This window comes from Meriones unguiculatus, chromosome 1, assembly GCF_030254825.1.
Source record: "Meriones unguiculatus strain TT.TT164.6M chromosome 1, Bangor_MerUng_6.1, whole genome shotgun sequence".
In the NCBI taxonomy this organism is placed as follows: Eukaryota; Metazoa; Chordata; class Mammalia; order Rodentia; family Muridae; genus Meriones; species Meriones unguiculatus.
The window spans coordinates 186,789,503-186,808,123 of record NC_083349.1 but is presented as its reverse complement, the minus strand read 5'-3'; the positions used below and the strand labels follow the sequence as shown (position 1 = coordinate 186,808,123).

The 18,621-nt window shown below is 42.8% G+C and overlaps 1 protein-coding gene across 2 annotated transcripts in view; it reads left to right on the top strand.

Moving 5' to 3' along the window:
* Positions 1-1,032: 1,032 nt before the first annotated feature.
* The window catches only part of Pou2af2 (POU class 2 homeobox associating factor 2), a 40,048-nt gene continuing 22,459 nt past the window's right edge, over positions 1,033-18,621 (top strand). For both annotated transcript variants that reach the window (XM_060377701.1, XM_021652042.2), the window contains exons 1-2: positions 1,033-1,136; positions 11,831-11,940. In XM_060377701.1, the coding sequence (XP_060233684.1) occupies positions 1,127-1,136; positions 11,831-11,940 (120 nt within the window). In that variant the 5' untranslated portion in view covers positions 1,033-1,126. The remainder of the gene's footprint in view (positions 1,137-11,830; positions 11,941-18,621) is intronic.

The window sequence follows — 18,621 nt, the reverse complement described above, 5'->3', positions numbered from 1 at the left end:
AGGGCAGATATCCTGCCTCTCGTATATTTACTTGATGATTCAAAACAGAAGTAAAATTACAGTTATACACTAGCAATGAAAATGATTTCGCAGTTGGGGGTCATCACAACACGAGGAACTGTGGTAAAGGGTTGCAGCCCTAAGCAGGTTGAGAACCGCTGCTCTAGAACGTACTGTTGTTCTAGGTTCCTTTGACCTCATTCAGGTTCTTGAGAAGCATCGGGCGATGCCTGTGTGACTCTATGAAGCATCACTTGTACACACCTAGAATGACTAGGAAAGTGGTCCAGAAGGTGCCTAGTTTGAACCATAGCAGCTACTATGAATAGTTAAAGATGAGGGAGGAAAATGCTGAAACGCCTAAATTCTGTCTCTTTACGTTTTCCTCCAGAGGAATTTATAGCACAATACACCAAAAATATTCCTTTTCGGTGAAGAATTTTGATGAAAGGTGTTTCTCCGTGTGTGACTTTGAACCCCACTACAGACAGGGCTACCAGGCAGAGACTTTTTCAGCCCCTTACAAATATTTGATGTATGAATCTCAGCAGTAGCGCCCACATTTGTTTACAAATAAAAAGATGATCTACATCTATTTAAATGGTATGGGAGTTTATCTCTATTTGCAAAGTGAAAAATACCTTCCTAAAATTTTAACTCTGTTTGAGAAGTGGACAGCTTTTGAAAATCTTAACCATGTAGGTAACACAAATACAGTACCAACTGGACAATATGGACGTTCTCACACAATACACTACTTTTTAAAGCCAGACTCTAGCTTAAGGGATGAGAAAACACCACTGCTATTCATGGAGCAAATAATAGCTGCCTTGTTTCCATAATAAACATTTAAGAGAGTTGTTTCCTAATGGAAACTCATTGTTACTGAATAAAAATCCTTAGAGAGGGGAAAAGTACCTTCCTATATAACCTGCATTGGGGATGCAAATTGGAGAGAAACATACACCAGAGGATTTGCATTTAATCAAATCTGAAGCAAGTCACTTCAGAAGCATCACTCAGTGTGCAAAGGGCTTCTCATCATAACCAGGCTGAGCTGCCCAGGCGATCGGGACCCCTCACTAAGGACATTTGTCAGAGGCCTGGCACTGTGGCCCCATCCAGGATGGATAGCGGTGAGTTGATTATTACATTTAAAAACAATCGTCAGGAATCCTAATTTTTAATTCTGACTGCAGTCTTCATATCCTCAGACGTAAAAGTTCAATAGCCCTATCTGGCTAGAGTACACACAAATACAAGAACAAAGGCAGAAGACAACTGTTGGTAATACCTTTTTTATATAACTCTAGTCACAATGCGCTGCTCTTAGACTTGATTTTGCTGCACTGAGTTTAAGTAGGCATTGCCTGAGCAAGAAATCTATCAAATGAACATCTTAAGATGATGAGCTGAATAGTAGTAGCACATTCTATTCCAGGATAGTGGAACTTTGCGTTAAATGTAGAACTTTCTGGGAAGCCCTCGCTTATAAAGAAAGGACAGAAAAATCCTCATGTGTACAGAGCTTGAAACACCTTTTGGCATCTGACTTTAGACTCTTTGGGTTAATGACCAAGGTCATTTTGTTAATGTACGGCAAAGAAGAGACTTGAATGTCATTTCATGAGGTGGTGTGTGTTAGCGCTGATGAAGAGTAGAACCTATCTGATCAGAAACAGAGCAGAGATGCCAATGTTAGCATCAAACATGTTAATAAATGACAGAAGAAATACTTTAGAAATTCTTTACAAAGTACTTTAAACAATAACTTGATACATTTTAAGGGCTGATCTCTTCACAGTCCGATCTCCGAAGGAAAGAAATGAGATAGAGTTATCGGAGCATCTGCCTGCTGCAACACGCAGGTCTCCTTGGCAACTGGCAGGAGAGCTTGGGGCTCCCCCTGTGAGGGCTAACAGACTAGAGGCAGAAGATTAGAGAGGTTGTAGGTCACCGAGGTGTGATGAAATGACTTCAACACAATACTAAAATGTCCAGTAATTTGACTGTTCGTGTTCAAAATGTTCTATCTTTACCTTAAGCTTATGATGTCATGAGCAGTGGGCATTGTTTTCTAGTTAATAATGCCAACCTTGGACTTGTTGAACTTGGAGACTGTTCACCTCTGATGGTCTCCTGACAGTTTCCATAATTAAGCTGATGCCTCGTCTTCCCAGGTCAGAAGCAAAGCCACAAACAGTGGTGAGCTTCCAACAGACGCGCAGCAATCAGCACCAATGAATGGTTCTGAAAGGGTATCTTCCCCTCAGTGAGGAAACCAGAGCCAGGGACGGGAGTGGGAGGATGAGGAAAAGGGGGTACAATAGGAGGAGGGCTGATAGTTAACACTGCCTGTCCGAGACTTCATTCACGGTACCTTTCTAACGAGCAGAATCTGGAACAGACACACAGGCCATCCGTCAGCATCCCATCCCTTCGGTGTTTTCCCTTTGACTGTTCTGAGTGACAGGGGGCCTGTACCCAGTGTCATGAGGGACTATAATGCAAAGAGCTGTGCCTGCTTGCGTCTGTGCTGTTGTCCAGTCACAGAATCAAAATGTAATTTCTGTGCTGAAGTTGCAGGGGGGCTTTGGTTTGTTCTGTTTTGTTTTGTTTTGTTTTTCACTGGTTCATTCTATTCCCTTACTTCATGTCACCACGCCCTTCTTAGCCTCTCCGAAGAATTTAAAAGCAAGGAAATTATCTCAAAAAAGGTATTAAAATGCTAAAATAAGGAAAGGTTTCAAATATTAGACATGTACTTAGCCTAACTAAAAGTGTTCTGGGGGGAGGGTCACCAGGATTTTAATTATTAAATCGATCTTATAATACATGAGTTTGATTTGATGGAAAAAGTAATTTACAAAAACAAATGAAAACAATGGCACCACTAAGTCTACTGTGGATCAAATCCTCAAAAATAAAAAAAGTGGGGGGGGGAACTAGGAGACAGCGTGACAGAAACATTTGGCTACATATACATAATCACAACCTCCCAATGCCAACTTCTCTCCCAATTCTAAAGGGTAAATTAATTCCTGCTGATGAATTTGCTTGTGCTTTCTCTCTGGAAGCACTTATCTTTGTTTTCCCAACAACTGATCTGAATGTTAGTTTGTATCTAAATCATTTGAATAAAAACTCTCCAGCTTCCCATGCTGATGCAGGTGTAGATTCTTTATATAGACACAGCGCACCGAGGAGGTCAAATGTCCAGGAGTGGAAATGCCAGGGACATTTGTGAACCCTAAATATCATTCTGCCCAAAACAAGGAGTACAGACTCTTCCAAAGAAAGAAAACTACTCCAAGTGGTATTTTTAAAGAATTTATGCTAAGCTCTATTGATTTGCTAAAATTTATTTTAATCATTCAGCTGCACTGTTATCAAGGAAGATGTTCATGTTTTCTCACTGCTGCTACGGAGCTTGTTTATCTGGCTTCTTTCATTTCCTCCCCACCCTTGCTCCCATGACACCCAAAGCTCTACTGCCTGTGAAAGGACTCTTTCCCAAGTACTAAGAACATTTGCAATCCCACTGGTTTTTCTCAAACTCATCTCCCCAACTTCTCTAAAGTGCTATTGAGAGATAGATAGATAGATAGATAGATAGATAGATAGATAGATAGATAGATAGATAGAGGATGGATGGATAGATAAAAAGATGTATCTAGATATCTCAACAACTTGTAGTAGTCAGCACACACACACACACACACACACACACACACACAGGTATACATATGCATTATGAGTACCTAACAGGAACCAGGTGCTTGAAATTGCTGGCTATCCTTTTTCTCTGGGCTTCCTCTTTCTTTCACCTCTCTGTTGCTTCCACACTGATCCAATACTACTGTTCTTCTCTCTAGACCATTCCCACAGTGGTCCTTCTGTGGACCCTTTCTTGCTCTAAGCATGAGTGTGTTAAATATCCATCCTCTTTCCTCCCGTTGCAAATCCTTCTATGGATAGCATTATTTTCACAGCTTTAATTATAACAGCTTTAAAGGTTCACAGTGCCAACCCAGATCTAAATTCTTGCTTTATCTATAGGATATGTTACTTTTATATTATATTCCCACAACCTCAGAGTCAGCATGTCCTTTCCCTATCCAAATCTTCATAGTTTGCTATTTGTTTTTTTGTACATGAGTGTGTTTGTGTGTGTATGTGTGTGTACACATGTATATAGCTTTGAGTGGTCTCTTATTCTGTCTTTTCTTGTTATTTCTGCTGCTTCATGAGCGTTTCCATTTTATGATTCCCACCCCTTCTGTATTCTCATCTAAAACCTGTTCCAGGATCTGCTCTCAGATTAATCCTTCAAATGTTTTTTTTTTCATATCTTCCAAACTTTGACAAAGGTCATAATTCCCTGTTGAATATTTTAGTGCATAATGCTTTAGTCAATTTCTAAATGCATAGAGGACAGTTGTCCAATTACCTTACCTCATCGAGTGACGTCATAGCCACCTTAATTTGTTTAAGTACACTCTGTGATGTTTCCACAAGGATGAAATTGCCTAACAACTCATTTTCACAGCATGCTGCCATCAGTAAACATGACAATACTTATTTTAACGTATGTAAAATTTTTAATCACATCTATGTATATGCCTGCATGGTGGGAGGGGGAGTGACTCGGTGCTGCATTCATATGATGGTCAGAGGACAACTTGTGGCAGTCAGTCCTCTCCTATCATATGGGACCTGGAGATGGAGCTTGGGTTTTCAGGTTTGGCGGCAGCACCTTTATGCACTGAGCCATACACCAGCCCAGTGATATAAATGCCTATAGACATTTTTTTTTATTTTTTTGCAAAAGTTTTTTATTATTATTATAATTTTTATTGTCATATATTACAATTTATTCAATTTGTATCCCAGCTGTGAAGCCTCCCTCATATCCTCCCAATCCCACTCTTCCATCCTCATCTCCCCCTATGCCTCTCCTCTAGTCCACTGATAGGGGAGATCTTCCCCTCTTCTATTGGACCCTAGTCTATCAGGTATCATCAAGACTGGTTGAATCCTCTTCCTCTGTAGCCTGGCAAGGCTGCACTCCCCAGGCAGAGGTGATCAGAGAGCCTGTCACTGAGTTCATGTCAGAGAGAGCCTCAGCCCTCCTTACTAGGGCCCCTCTTGGATACTGAGTCTATGAACTACATCTGAGCCTGGTTTTAAGTGCTCTCTCTGCATTGTCCTTATTTAAGATATCAGTCTCTTCAGGACCCACAGGGCTCAGTTATTTTTGGCTCTGTTGTTTTCATTTTGGAGCTCCTATTCCTTCCAAGTTTTTTTGTTCCCCCCCCCATTTTGTTTTTTTCATAAGATTCTCTACAATCTGTCCAAAGGGAGACTATGAGTCTTATCCTCTGCTTCTATATCTCAATCAGTAGAGTCTTTTAGAGGCCATTTGTGGTAGGCAGGAGCCTATAGACATTTATTTGATTATTTCAACACTTCCATCGCTATTAACAGCAACAATGAAAAGAACCTTTCAACAGATATTTACCTACAAGCCTGATGTGTGCCAGTCACTGGCATGTGAGTTACAAGTGACATCCTTACCCTCATGGGTTTCTCTTCCTGCAAGGAGCAGAAAACAAATAACAAACTTCTAAACAGGAAACTGTAAGGGACTTTGTAAAGTGACGGATCTTAAACAGAAATAAAAGTCCAGGAGAAGAGGAATCTGGAATGCTTTCATTGAGATGGCCTTACACTGAGAGTCTGAGGAAGACAGGGGTGTCTGCAACAGGGTAAAAGGGTAAAGGACAGAAGACTTAACTTTCTGGCTCAAAGGCAGCAATCTCCTTAGGCAAAAAGCACTCTTGGCCCATTTCAGAGCTAGAGTGCGGAGAGGAGAGTCAGGAAATGAGATCAGAGGAGCCAGAGAACAGAGTCATCTGAGACTAGGGGAATGAGGAAGTGCTGTAGGGCTGTGAGCACAGAAGTGACGCAGCTCTATTTTTATTATTTTTCTAAAGACTGCCACCACCACCACCAGGCGCCACCCCCCTGACTACTCTGAGGATAAGGGATAGACTAGGGCAGCGGCAGGATGAGAGACGGAAACAGAAAACCCAAATACTGGGACCCTTTAAGACAGTTTCCCATGTGTGATGACCCTCCAAACCATAAAATTATTTTTACTGCTGCTTCATAGCTGTAATTTTGCTGCTGTTATAAATTGTAATATACATGTCTATATTTTTCTGAATGGTCTTGCAGGACCTCTGTGAGCAGGTCATTTAACCCCATAAGGGGTCACTCTTCACAGGGTGAGAATCACTGCATTAGAAGGATACTAGAACTATCTTCATGAGAGAACAGTATTTTCTTTGGAGATGAAGAAAGTAAGAGGTTCCAGATCTCTTCTGTGGGTAGCATTCCCATGTATAGCTAAACTACAGTTGGTGAAGACCCAGAGAATGGAGAGCCGAGAGTGGCTGCTGAGCTTTGTGAGTGAAGGGCTAGGAGGATGGTATCGCCATCCACTAAGACAAGAAAGCTTTCTGAGAAATAGAAGGGAAAAGATGGTTCCTATTTGGACACGAGCAGGTTGAGATGCCTGCTGAAAGATGCACACGGAGATAGCTAAAACACAAGTCAGAGCCCGGGGTTACTGTTTGAGATGAATCTACATACTGATCCATTAAAACCAACAACTAAGACTGCTTGCTATTGCAAGACGGGAATCGGAGCTTGAATCTGCAGCACCCACATAAAAAGCCGGAAATGGCCCTACGTGCGAGCATGGTAACTCCACCACTGTAAGGGGCAGAGACAGGAAGATTGCTGAGTCTTGCCAGCTGCCAGGGAGTTCCAGGTTCAATGAGAGATCCTGATTCAAAGGAATAAGGGGGTGACAGAGAAGGAGACCAGACACCACTTTCTGGATTCTGCACCTACATCCACACACAAGTGCACTATACACACAAGCCACTTAATTAATTAAAAAGTAAAACTACACCAGTGTTTTACCCCTTCCACACAAGCATGGCTCCTTCCTGCCTCTTCACTTTTGCCTACTCACGTCTGCTAGCCACAAAGTCTTTCTCCTCCCAACCTATGAACATTCTTCCAAGTACAAAGTCGGCCTCGTGCCCGACACAAACCTTTGCTTAGACATCTCACATGGAAACATCTCACTGAGCTCACTAAAATGCAATTCTGCTATGTGTTTGAAACCTGTATAACATCCGCGGTGGCATAGGACCTCATACTCCACACTAACACGAGGCCAATAGGTACACACACCCGGTTGATAACAAACCTCAAAAGTCTTGTGAACTTTATTCATCTGTTAATTATCCTGTGATTACTTTTTCAACCATTTACAAAAGGCAGGTTTGTCATAGGCTTTTCGGCATGCACATAAAACATAAGTTGCTAGTTCAGATTCAAATAATCAATTTAAAAGTCCTTCAGAGAAAAGCAATGTCAAGACTGTCTGACAACACATGGGGGATGCAGCCTGGACCTCTCCTCCTGTCTGAGTCTGTGCCTTCTGTCATCCATGGTGCCCTTTCATTGCCCAGCATGGCCGGCAAGGTTAGAGAGGCCTGTCCAACACATTCACATCCCACCACACACAGGAACATCAGAAAGTCTTCCGGTGTGTCTAGTCAAGATGCTGGTGGTTCTGTGGAAATCAGAATCACCAAGACAGCTAGGCCACATCCCTAGGGTTTCTGACTCAGAACTCTAGAGTAGGGCCAGGGACTCTCTATCCTGACAAGCTCCTAGTTGCTGATGCCGAAGCTCCAGGAATTGCATGGTGAGAACCATGTCACAAGATGGATATTCTCAACTTGATTTCTCCACCTGGCTTTGATCCAACCCTTAAGATCCCGACTAAACGCTCCTTTGAAGTTGCTCTTCGTGTACAGTGCAGTGGCCTTCATCACCCCTCTCTCAAGTGACCCTTCTTTATTCCCTTCTCAGAGGTTGAGAACTAACATGTGCTTTTATCCCAATTTATCTCCGACCTCTTTCAAAAACCTTGACTCTTTTCTTTTCACCCAATTATTCTTCATTCTTTGCTTCCCCTAAGCACATGCATAGACAGGAAAAGCCTAGCAATAGTCCCCTTGATGCAGAACTTCTCTGGGATCATCCTCCAATCTCTTGCTACTCTTTCTCTTCAAACTTCAAGAACAATTGGGTTCCCCCACCGCCTCCATCCTTCTCCTGACATCCTCATTTGACTTCTAGGTGTCCCATATTTCCAGAGTCCCTTTTGGGAAGGTCCACACCAACCACTGAACTGAAAGCAATGGATGCACTTCTGTCCTGTCAGCGTCATTCCGTTACATCAGTTTTATTTCTTTCTTTAAATGTCTTCCCCTAAGTTCTTGATGCCATGGTCCCCCATTTCTTAATGGTTCTTCTCCTGCCGATCTTCTCCATCTTCTTTATAAAGTTCTCTCTTCCTCCCCGTCACATGGGAATGCAGCCTTGCCTCTGTGGTTAAACTTCTAGTCCAGAACCTCCTGTCCTGTACATCAGGACATAGTGACACACAGTGGAGTTTTATTCAGACATGAACCAAAATGAAATGATGTTAATTGCAGTTAAATGCATACAAATGGAGAGCATCATATTAAGGAGAGCAATTTGCGATCAGGAAGACAAATACTGCATATTTCTATCATTTGTGCATATGTAGATATATGAGCTCAATTTTATATATGGTGTGAAAAATAGCTTCAAGACTGAAGGAAAGGGAATTGCCAGGGGAGGGATGGAAGAAAAAGGGAGGGTGTGAGGAGAAGGTGGCCAGAGTACATAATACATAAATTTCGATGTGAAACTTATTAATATGTATAATGAATACATGCCAATAATTACACACACACACATGCATCAGTATCATAGGGGTTTCAATATAATTGTCTCAGCCCTTTAGCATACTCTGACCTGTTTCTCCCAGCTTGCCAGATGTAGATTATGTGTGATTACCTATGTGTGTCATCATGTGATCCTGACAAACATTCCCACAAGGGGTTACTTCCTCTTTCCTGGTTCATCATCAATATCATGATGGCTCTAAAACTTATGTCCTAGAGCAATGGTGGAAACATGGGAATTTCCTTTCAGTCTTCCTCTCTATACCCTCTTACACTGAAATAATTTTGACATCTGCTCCTGGCCCTCCTACCTGCCCTATGACCTCTTGTCTCACTTACTCTAGAATTCTCCAAACTGATCTTCCTGTGGCTTTGTGGTCTCAAATCTACCCTCTAGGCTGTGGCCTGACTAGCCTATCTAAAATGCAAATTGAAGCATACCTGCCCTTGCTGAAGAGCCTTCAATGGCTTATTGCTGACAGGATGAAGTCCTAGCTCCTTCCGTGTACCAAAAACATCATGGTTGAATGCTATTCATTTCCCCAACCTCCCTACTGGCCACTTCCTGTCTCACACCTCATTCTCTTCTTGCTCCTAGATCTTTGTCTACCGTGGCCTCCACACTGGAATGTTCTTGTCCCTTGACCTCCTCCTGCCTTTCCCAGTTCCAACACCATGTCCCCACATGGAAGTAATATGGCCTGTGTTTCTCTAAATATTCGAGATAGATTTCTATTCTTACACTTAGCACATCTTCTTTGTAATTACTTTAAGATATTTTCCTCTCCACTAGACAGTATGCTCTCTTATACTCTTTTGACACATAGGAAATATAGGATAAATAACTAACTAATAAATATAGCTTAAGGCTTTTCCAAAAACAAACAAATTAAGACACAACCTATTCCAGATCAAATATCATGCTTTATACTAGACAGTGATTTGAAAGAAGTATCTTAATCCTCCTAAATAAAAAAGATGTAGACCAAATCTTACCAAAATCAGACAAGAAGGGACCACTGAAATAATCTTACTTTGTTGAAACCATATTGTGAGTGGTTTCATTTGAGTTAGGTGACTCATTCTCTTGAATCCAACTTTTTTTTTTGTTGTTTTTGTTTTGTTTTGTTTGCTTTCCTACTCTATCCGTATATGGAGGTCTTTATGAAACTATGTGGTTTTAAACTAACTTAGTATTTTCAGATGTATAGGTTATTTCTTCTTATAAATCCCTGAAGACAATTAAGAAGAAATTACAATCATTTCACAAATGAAGAAAATGGGGCTGAAGTTTTCTTTTTTTTTTTTTTTTTTTTTTTTTTCCCATGCCGGTGACTAATGTATGGCCATGCAGCTCCTGGTGCTCAATCAGCAAACTCCTCTACTCATTTCCTTGCCTGTGACCATGATCTTTCACTCTCCCTCCCTCTCTCTCCCTCTCTCCCCCCCCACTCCTCTCTCTCACTGGCTCTTGCTCTTACTCTCTCCTGCTCTTCATTCTATTCTTTATGTACCACAAATTTACTTGTGTGTCAGATACACCCTAGACTGTTACCAAATTCAAGCAGATTAGAGTTTGGCAATGTTCCTCAGACATGTATACAAGAGAGTACGCTCTGTCATACTCACAGACACTCAGTCTGTCCCCTCTGAATTTGCTTGTAAGCCAGCTGCACTTGAGTCAAAGTGGAGCAGAGCCACCCAACCTACCACAGCAGTCTCAAGCTTTAAAATATTTAAAACTATGTCTAGTTCAACCGCTGATTTTGTACTTGAATGCCTTCAGGGTGGTCCAAGCAGAAGATTCTCCAGTAGTTCTTTGACCATCTTGGCTCACAGAGCTCACACTTGCTTAAGACAACAGTGAGCAATTTCAGAACCTTGGGAGGAAGTTTCTCTATAAACCCATCCATCTGTCGTTTCTTCTTGGTGAAATTTCTTTCCTAGTTGTTAGTGCTACAAACTGACCTGAGTCTAAACTGCATCTACATTGCTATTAGTTGAGACTTTGGCAAATCACTTAGCTCAGTTTGCTCATCTACAAAATGGACCGAGTTAAATAATGCATGGAGATTGACTGGCATTTTAGTATCACCAACAACAGCACATATTAAGTACTCAAAACTATGTTAGCTGACCCAATAACTTTTTTATCCTTGGTCCAGGTTTTTTTCGAGTGTGTGTTTGTGGGGGGGGTACATGTGTGGGTGGGGGTCAGAGATTACCAGGGGATATCTTCTTCAATCATTCTTCACACTTTTTTCTGAAGCAGGGTCTCTTACTGGACCTGGACCTCACTGACTCAGCTAGACCATCAAAGGATATTCCTGTCTCTGCTTCTGGTTGCAGAGACCACAGGTGCACGCGTCCGTCCCTGGCTTTTTATACAGTGCTGGTAGTCCAAACTCAGGCCACATACTTGCACAGCAAGTTCTTTACCTGCCGAGCTATTGCCCGGCCTACATTGACCTAGGTTTCAGCAGTCATTCCTCATATCCAACCACCAGATTTTCAAAGACGAAATGCGTTTAGTGTAGTCAACAGCATATGGGTGACCTTCTTTAAACAACATGTTTAGTCTTCTGCTGCATGCCCATACTCCTATGCCAGGATAAGCGTGCATTCTCACAGTAACCTGGGTCATGCATGCTTTACTTCTTCCTGGGTAGAAGTTAAGTAGGCATACTTCCCAGTTCACCCGGTCCTTGATTTTGTGACCACAGCGTAAACTGTAAATCTTGCTGGAGTGAACCATGACAAAGCAGAGCTGGAAACCCTTGGCAGAGGAGTGTCTCCTCCACCTACACGGAGTTTGGAGGGCCTTTCAGGAAATAGGACTCCTCTGAAGGTGCCTTAAACTCAAAGTTCCTCCCATTCTAATGAGAAAACAGCATCATGACGCTCAGCCTTCAGCAGGTTGACCTAACAGCTCCGTCTATACCTGGTTGTGACTCTTCCATTTGTTTAAGTCCCAGGAGATTACAGCAAACGTGTGTACCAGGGCGTGAGAGTGAAGCACACAGTCAAAGATCTCCTGGCAGAGAAGCGATCCAGGCAGACGAGCAACTCCAGACTCAATGTAAGTCCTGATTTAATTCCATCTGAAGTCCTATGTGCTTAGCTCTGCTAAAGTTAGCTCTCTCCTCCCCTCCTTTAACCTACACATCATTTTCCCATATCCTGGCTCTGATTTTTCTCAAGAGAAGAGACCTTCCTTTACCTGGGACATGCTTCATAAATACTTTAATTTTTTTTAATTCCTCCCAGCATGGACAATCTTTCCCTGTTGAAGACACCCATGTGATAGTCTCTGGGGACCTGTTTAGTGACATCAAGGTTTTTGCTTGATTTTTTTTTCTCAACATTCTTCCCATTATCCTCCTTATCCCTTTTAATAATGGTTTTGTTTGCTTGTTTGTTTCACTTTTGGAATAGTGCATGTATCTCTATCTGCCATTGGTCATATGACCTGGGAAATAGAATGGGTTACTCCCTCGTGCCATGTAAATAACAGTCCACAAATGCTAGCCCTCTCCTTTCTAAGGTGCCTGGTGTGATGGAAAGCTCACAAGTAGAGAGGAGACTTTGACCTGCCAGGGACCATCTGTGTCTGTAACCTCAGAAAAGTCTCTGGAGCCAACAGAAAAACAAGGCAACCAAAATGACCTTCAGGATCTCACAATAAAAAAATGTCTAACTGTCCTTCACCTCAAGGCATGTTTGTTAGCTACCAGCAATGCTCCCAGAGCTCTGTGATCTCTCTGGCTGACTGTTTCAGTTAGTGATAGCAGAAACAGGATGTGTCTGGACTTTTCCACACACACACCCCAGTCACCAGCTGAGAAAGGCTCAGAGCTTGAGGATATAATGCTGACCTTTCGCACGCATAGTATTGTATAGCTGATAGATGTTATTCAGGTAAATCCCCTCTGAAATGCCAGTAGGTTTGCTCATCTGTCAATCACACCTGTCAACTAATATAATAGTCTGAATGCTGAGCATGCACATGAGCAGGAATAAGTGGAGAGACCACATCCAGCATGGAGTGCTGGGCACACAGGGACGTCCTTCTTCCAGAATACCTGCTGACATTGTTGCCACCTTCAACACAGCTTTGATAGCAAACTCCTACAACATAAGCAACCGGCTTCAGAATCAACGTCTGCATCCAAAAACATCTTGTAATGCACATCCCCACTGCCGTCTTCTTCAGTCAGTCTCTCTCTTTCTAGCTCAACCACCAGAGCTTTGCTTATACAGGGAAACTGGAACAGCTGGGTTCCTTGCCTGATCCCCATTTGGTATTTGTCAGAGTCCTTTCTCAGAAACATCTGGAGGGTGTGATAAAAAAATATCATTGCCAGACTGAGAGGGAAATCAGAGAGAGTGGGATGGGGAGGTTCCTGAATCTGCTTGAAGTGAACAGCTTCAATGTGCAAACGACAAGGATAGCTCAGCCACAGCATCAAACAGGAGCACAGCTGAATTTTTTTGAAACCTGATTTAAGAAGTCCCAGGAAAACATCAAATTAGGTAGAAAAGAGGCACAGTAAGGCAAGGAATGGACTTTGTGTCTGTACAGTGCGAGGAGAGAATTCACACTTCTTAGAATCATCATGTCGACATACAAACAAGGCAGAGGAGATGTCTGAAAAAGGAGGGTAAAGTAAAAAGGAAGACGAGGCAGACTATATCTAAAAGCCGTGCACGTTTTTAAAAATAAAAGGACTTCATGCCCAGGACCTATAAAATATCAAGTCATAGATTTTTTTTGTCTTTTTCTCTCTAATTTTTTAAGTTTTCTTTCTTCCTTCCTTCTTTTCTTCCTTCCTTCCTTTCTTCCTTCCTTTCTTTTTTCCTTTTCTTTTTTTTCAAGACAGGGTTTCTCTGTGTAGTCTTGTCTGTCCTGGACTCACTTTGTAGACCAGGCTACAAGGATCTGCCTGCCTCTGCCCCCCTGCTTGCTGGGACTACCACTGTTAGCCACCGCACCCAGCTAAGTTTGATCACCTCCCCATGGTGGGGTGGCCTTACCAGGCCACAGAGGAAGAGGATCCAGGCAGTCCTGATGAGACTTGATAGGCTGGGGTCAGGTGGTAGCGGAGCAGAGGGGGGCTCCCCCTTTCTGTGGACTAGGGAAGGGGAATGGAGAAGAGGGAGGAAGGGTGGGACTGGGAGAAGATGAAGGAGGGAGCTACAATAGGGATATAAAATGAATAAATTACAAAATGTAAATTAAAAATTAAGAAAAAATGAAATAATATGACAGAACTAGTAAGTCATATTAGTTAAATATCAATTTACTAAATCTTTGAGCCTTTCATATACTCTACTTTGATCATATTCACCCTTATTCCTTCCTCTAACTCTTCCCAGCTATATCACCCACCCCCCAACTTCACATCCTCTTTTTTTTTTCTCCCTATAGTCCACTGAGTCCATTTTGTGCTACCCATAATATACCCATTTGTGTGGGTCCATCCACAGGGGCATGGTCAACCTATCAGGGCCACACTCTTAAAGGACACTGACTCTCCCTCCCCAAGAAGTCATCAACTGTCCATAGCTCCGCTGTTAGACGTGGGCCTTGGGGACCCCTCTCCCTCCCGTGCTGGAATGTCAGCTGGCTTGACCTTGTCCGGTCCATGCGGGCAAACATGGCTGCTGTGCATTGTGAGTGTAGCAATCCCGCCAGGCCCAGGAGATATGCTTTGCTCTGAGCCTCCTTTGCCTGTGGCTCTCACAGTCTTTCCACCCCCTCTTCTGCAATGGTCTCTGAGCCTTTGGGAGAGAGGTGTGTTATACATGTCCCGTTTGTGTCTGAACACTCCCCACACATTTGTTCTCTGCCCTTGGACCAGCTGTGAATGTCTATGTTAACCACTGTCCACTGCACAGAGAAACATCTCTGATGTGGTCTACAAGATGCACTAATTGGAAGCACATTATTCAGTTTCAGATTAAACTGCAGGTTCTTGGGCTTGTCTCATTTATGAGGATTGGGGCCAGGATATGATCAGTTCGACCCTTTCCACAGCCTCCTTGAATTATTCTCCTGCATTGCTGTTTCCTATAAAGAACAAGTGCCCTGGCCCTGTACCGCGTAGTGGCTTCTTATCTCTTATCTAGCTAAGCCATTTCTGTTGGCCTGGAAATACTGAGAAACTGGGGACCAGATACGTGCAGCGCACACAGCCCAGTAAACACCAAGAAGAAGAGAAATGCTTACACATTCCAAAGTGATCTAGCCAAACACTAAACGCTCATGACCAGACAGTATAGACACGAAAATAGCTGTAATGGAGGGGGAGGGGGGGCGAGTCAGGGTTTCTCTGTGTATCCTTGGCTGTCCTGGACTCGCTTTGTAGACCAGGCTGGCCTCAGACTCACAGAGATCCACCTATCTCTGCTTCCCAGGTTCTGGAAATAAAGGCATGCTCCGCCACACCTGGCTATTGCTGTAATTTTAATGTGAGGACAGACCGAGGGTTATTTTCTGTGCATTATCTCATTTCATGGGCACACTATCCTCTGAGATTCGCATCTACAGATGACTGTGCTGGAAACAAGAAGGAGACTGGGACACTGCAGGTGTGGCTTAGAGGACCTGAGCTGGGTTCTCAGCACCAAGTCAGGTGGCTCATAACTACCTGTGACATCAGCTCTAGGGATCCGGCACCCTCTTTTGGTCTGCATAGACACCTTCACACACATATACATATTTATATTAAAAAAGTGACTCTCTCCACTCTGTACAATTTACAAGTAGTAGATTTGCTGAGTCTTAATTTCATATTTACAAAGAAAGCTCAGAGTGGACTTAAGCACATTTGAAACATGAAAACAAGAAGGGAGGGAGAATGAGAGAGAGAGAGAGAGAATGGATAAGCATTAGATAGAAAAACTAGATAGAAAAGAACTAGTGGCCTCCAGCCGTAGCATTGACAAGGCCATCCTAGGTGGCTAGGTGGTCCACGTGTGCCTTAACTCCATGCTCTCACTGTATCATCTCAGTGCTAGAATCTTCTTTCTCACTTTAGTGATGTTTAAGCTTCAGTGACTCAAGCATAGCATCTGATGTGAGTTATTTAGACTTTGAGCACCTCTACGAAATGACTTTACTGTCTACTGACTATTTAAGAATACCAAAAAAAGCTGCTAGAAAAATATTACCATCAGTCACCACCCGCTCTTAGGACCTGTTTCTAGCCTCGCTGAAAATGTAACCCAGTGAGCAGAAACCGTGGAGCATCCTGCTCCTGGCCGATGCTCACTCACAGGGCTCTGATTCCATTTCAAAAGGAGTGCCGAGATCACCTGTTTTTCTTAGTATTGTAGGTGAGGACACAGCGAGTCTCTGCTTTCAGGCAGGTTTATAATAAGGAAACTACTCATGAGACCTGCTTAAATTTTTCAGCTGACAACACAACTAAGAACCAATGACAAATGTTCCCAGCCACAACTGAGCTCCCAAAGATCCCGTGTCAACCTTCTGGGACCCGTTGGGAGATAATAGAGGCGTTTACCTGAGTGGGCATTTAATGCAGTCAGATCTATCTTCTCTGGGACCTGAACCTGGGACAATCTCGCCAAGGGCTGGGCTTGGGGTGTCTGGTCTTGAGAACCAGGAGAGGGCATTCGGGTGATCTCAAACCCTGCTTATGGTGACAGGTTACAGTTGTCCTAGGAAACTATAGTGCACATATTATGAAATTAGATCCCCTCGACCAGCTTCCAGAAGTAGCTGTTAGAGAGATGCCCATGGCCCCTCCTGATTCCTCGTGACCCGTCTCTAAGGTAACACAAGCTGTGCTTTTCTATCCTTACAAAAAATATTTTCTTCAAGACCAACGTCCATGCTCTTTATAGTTTTTGTAAAATCTTCTGAAAACAAAAATCTGGTATCAAGCAAGATTGTCACCAAATCACTTCCATCATTCTGTCTGTCGTACTGTGGTTTGACAAATGCTGTTTTGTTTGTTTGTTTGTTTGTTTGTTTGTTTGTTTTTAAACTGTGAGTTTTCTTTATATTTTTTTCTTCAGGACTTGTTTTGTTTTTGTTTCGTCCCTGTCATCCTTTACTACTTCCCTGGATTTCTGCCAGGTAAATAAATAGATACCGTTAGCCAACACCTGGTACCAAAAATATATAATTAGATTTCTAACAGATGAAAAGTTTTTTTTTTTTGCAACTGCACAATCTCGATTGAATTCATAAAAGCTAAGGATCACATCACAAAATTCAATAAATCCTGTTACCTACAGAACAAAAAGAAAAAGCGATAAACCTAATTGCCACAATTTTTGGGTTCTGATTTGAAATTCAGTCAGTGATTCACAGACTATTTAGCTCACTAATCAAGTTTTTCTTAAGAAACCATAAAAATTCTTCTAGGCTCACTGAATGTACAGCAGCTGGCAAGAGGGGAGAATGAAAAGCTGTTTGGAATTTCAATTGTGTGGGAGGGTAGGGGAGTACTTGTAATATGAGGGAGACTCAGAAGGGCCTGGAGCCAGGGTCTGGTGGTTAATCTCGCCCACGGATTGGAGGATATGGTGATAGCTTTCCGGGCACGCCCACAGGAATACTGCAGTCGGTAACAATAACCAAGCAGATGTGAAGGTTGGAGTTAATATTTTACATAAACATGAGGAAAAATAAATAGAAATATCTGGCCCTGCTTTTGAAAGCCTTTAACTGAAGGAAATGCCAAGAGCTATTCCACGTAGGAAATTTTTGGATTATGCTGCCTTGAATTATGCATAAAATAAATGTAAAACAAGGCTTACTTTCACGTGATGTGATCCTTTCATACCAACCCCAAGTGTTTGCTCTCAAACATTCTTTATTCCGCCTCTGCGCTCTTTCTACCCAGTCCTAACTCCTTCTACTTCAGTTTGCCACTTAGCGCTCTGTTGAGGACATTCGGGAGATGGCCATATCCTCAACTACAGTTCTTGGCTAATCATTTCTCCCAGCCCCTTTGCGGGTGAAAACACTGTGAGTAGTGGAACAAAGCTGGCGGTGGGTCAAATGTGAAAGAACTCCTGAACAGCAGGCAAATGGGTGCCATGGAGTGTGTTTATGGCCTGCAGTCATTGAGAGTGTTTGCCCAAAGTGAGGGCTGTGAACAACGCACATGACAGGACAGGTGTCCACTGGCTAGCTCGGCTCTGGGGACTACCTTTGCTTTGGGGCTACAGTGGGAGGTTTGTTTGTTTATTTATTTATTTATTTTTATTATCCTGAAACTTTGGAAAATTTTTGAGACATCTCTTCTACCCCCAGAGAAACATTGCTGCTGCCTGAGCCTCTTCTAGGGCTTCTCCCCTCCCCCCGCTATGGCCCTGTAAAGTGGTTTGGGTTAATCCCATTCTCCTTCCTCAACCCTGGTGTCCTTGTCAGGGGTTAGGCTTGAAACACCTCTCTAAGACTCCTCTCAGCTCAGCATCCATTTTTATCTGCGCTTGTCTGTCTCTGTGTGCGGGCATGCTATACATATTTGGATAAATGCACATATGGGCATACGTGTGTGTGTGCAGGGCCAGAGGACAACCTCAAGTGTGATTTAAGAGCTCTTCCAGACTGCTTCTTACTAGGTGGGAACTCGGCAATTGTGCAAGGCTGACTGCCCAGGGCACCTCCGGTAACAACTGTCTTCACTGCCCTGACTGTGGGATTACAAACTCCCATCACTGTGCCCAGTTTATTTTACTTTTTACAGTTCATTCATTACATATCCATATTGAAGCCCCCTCT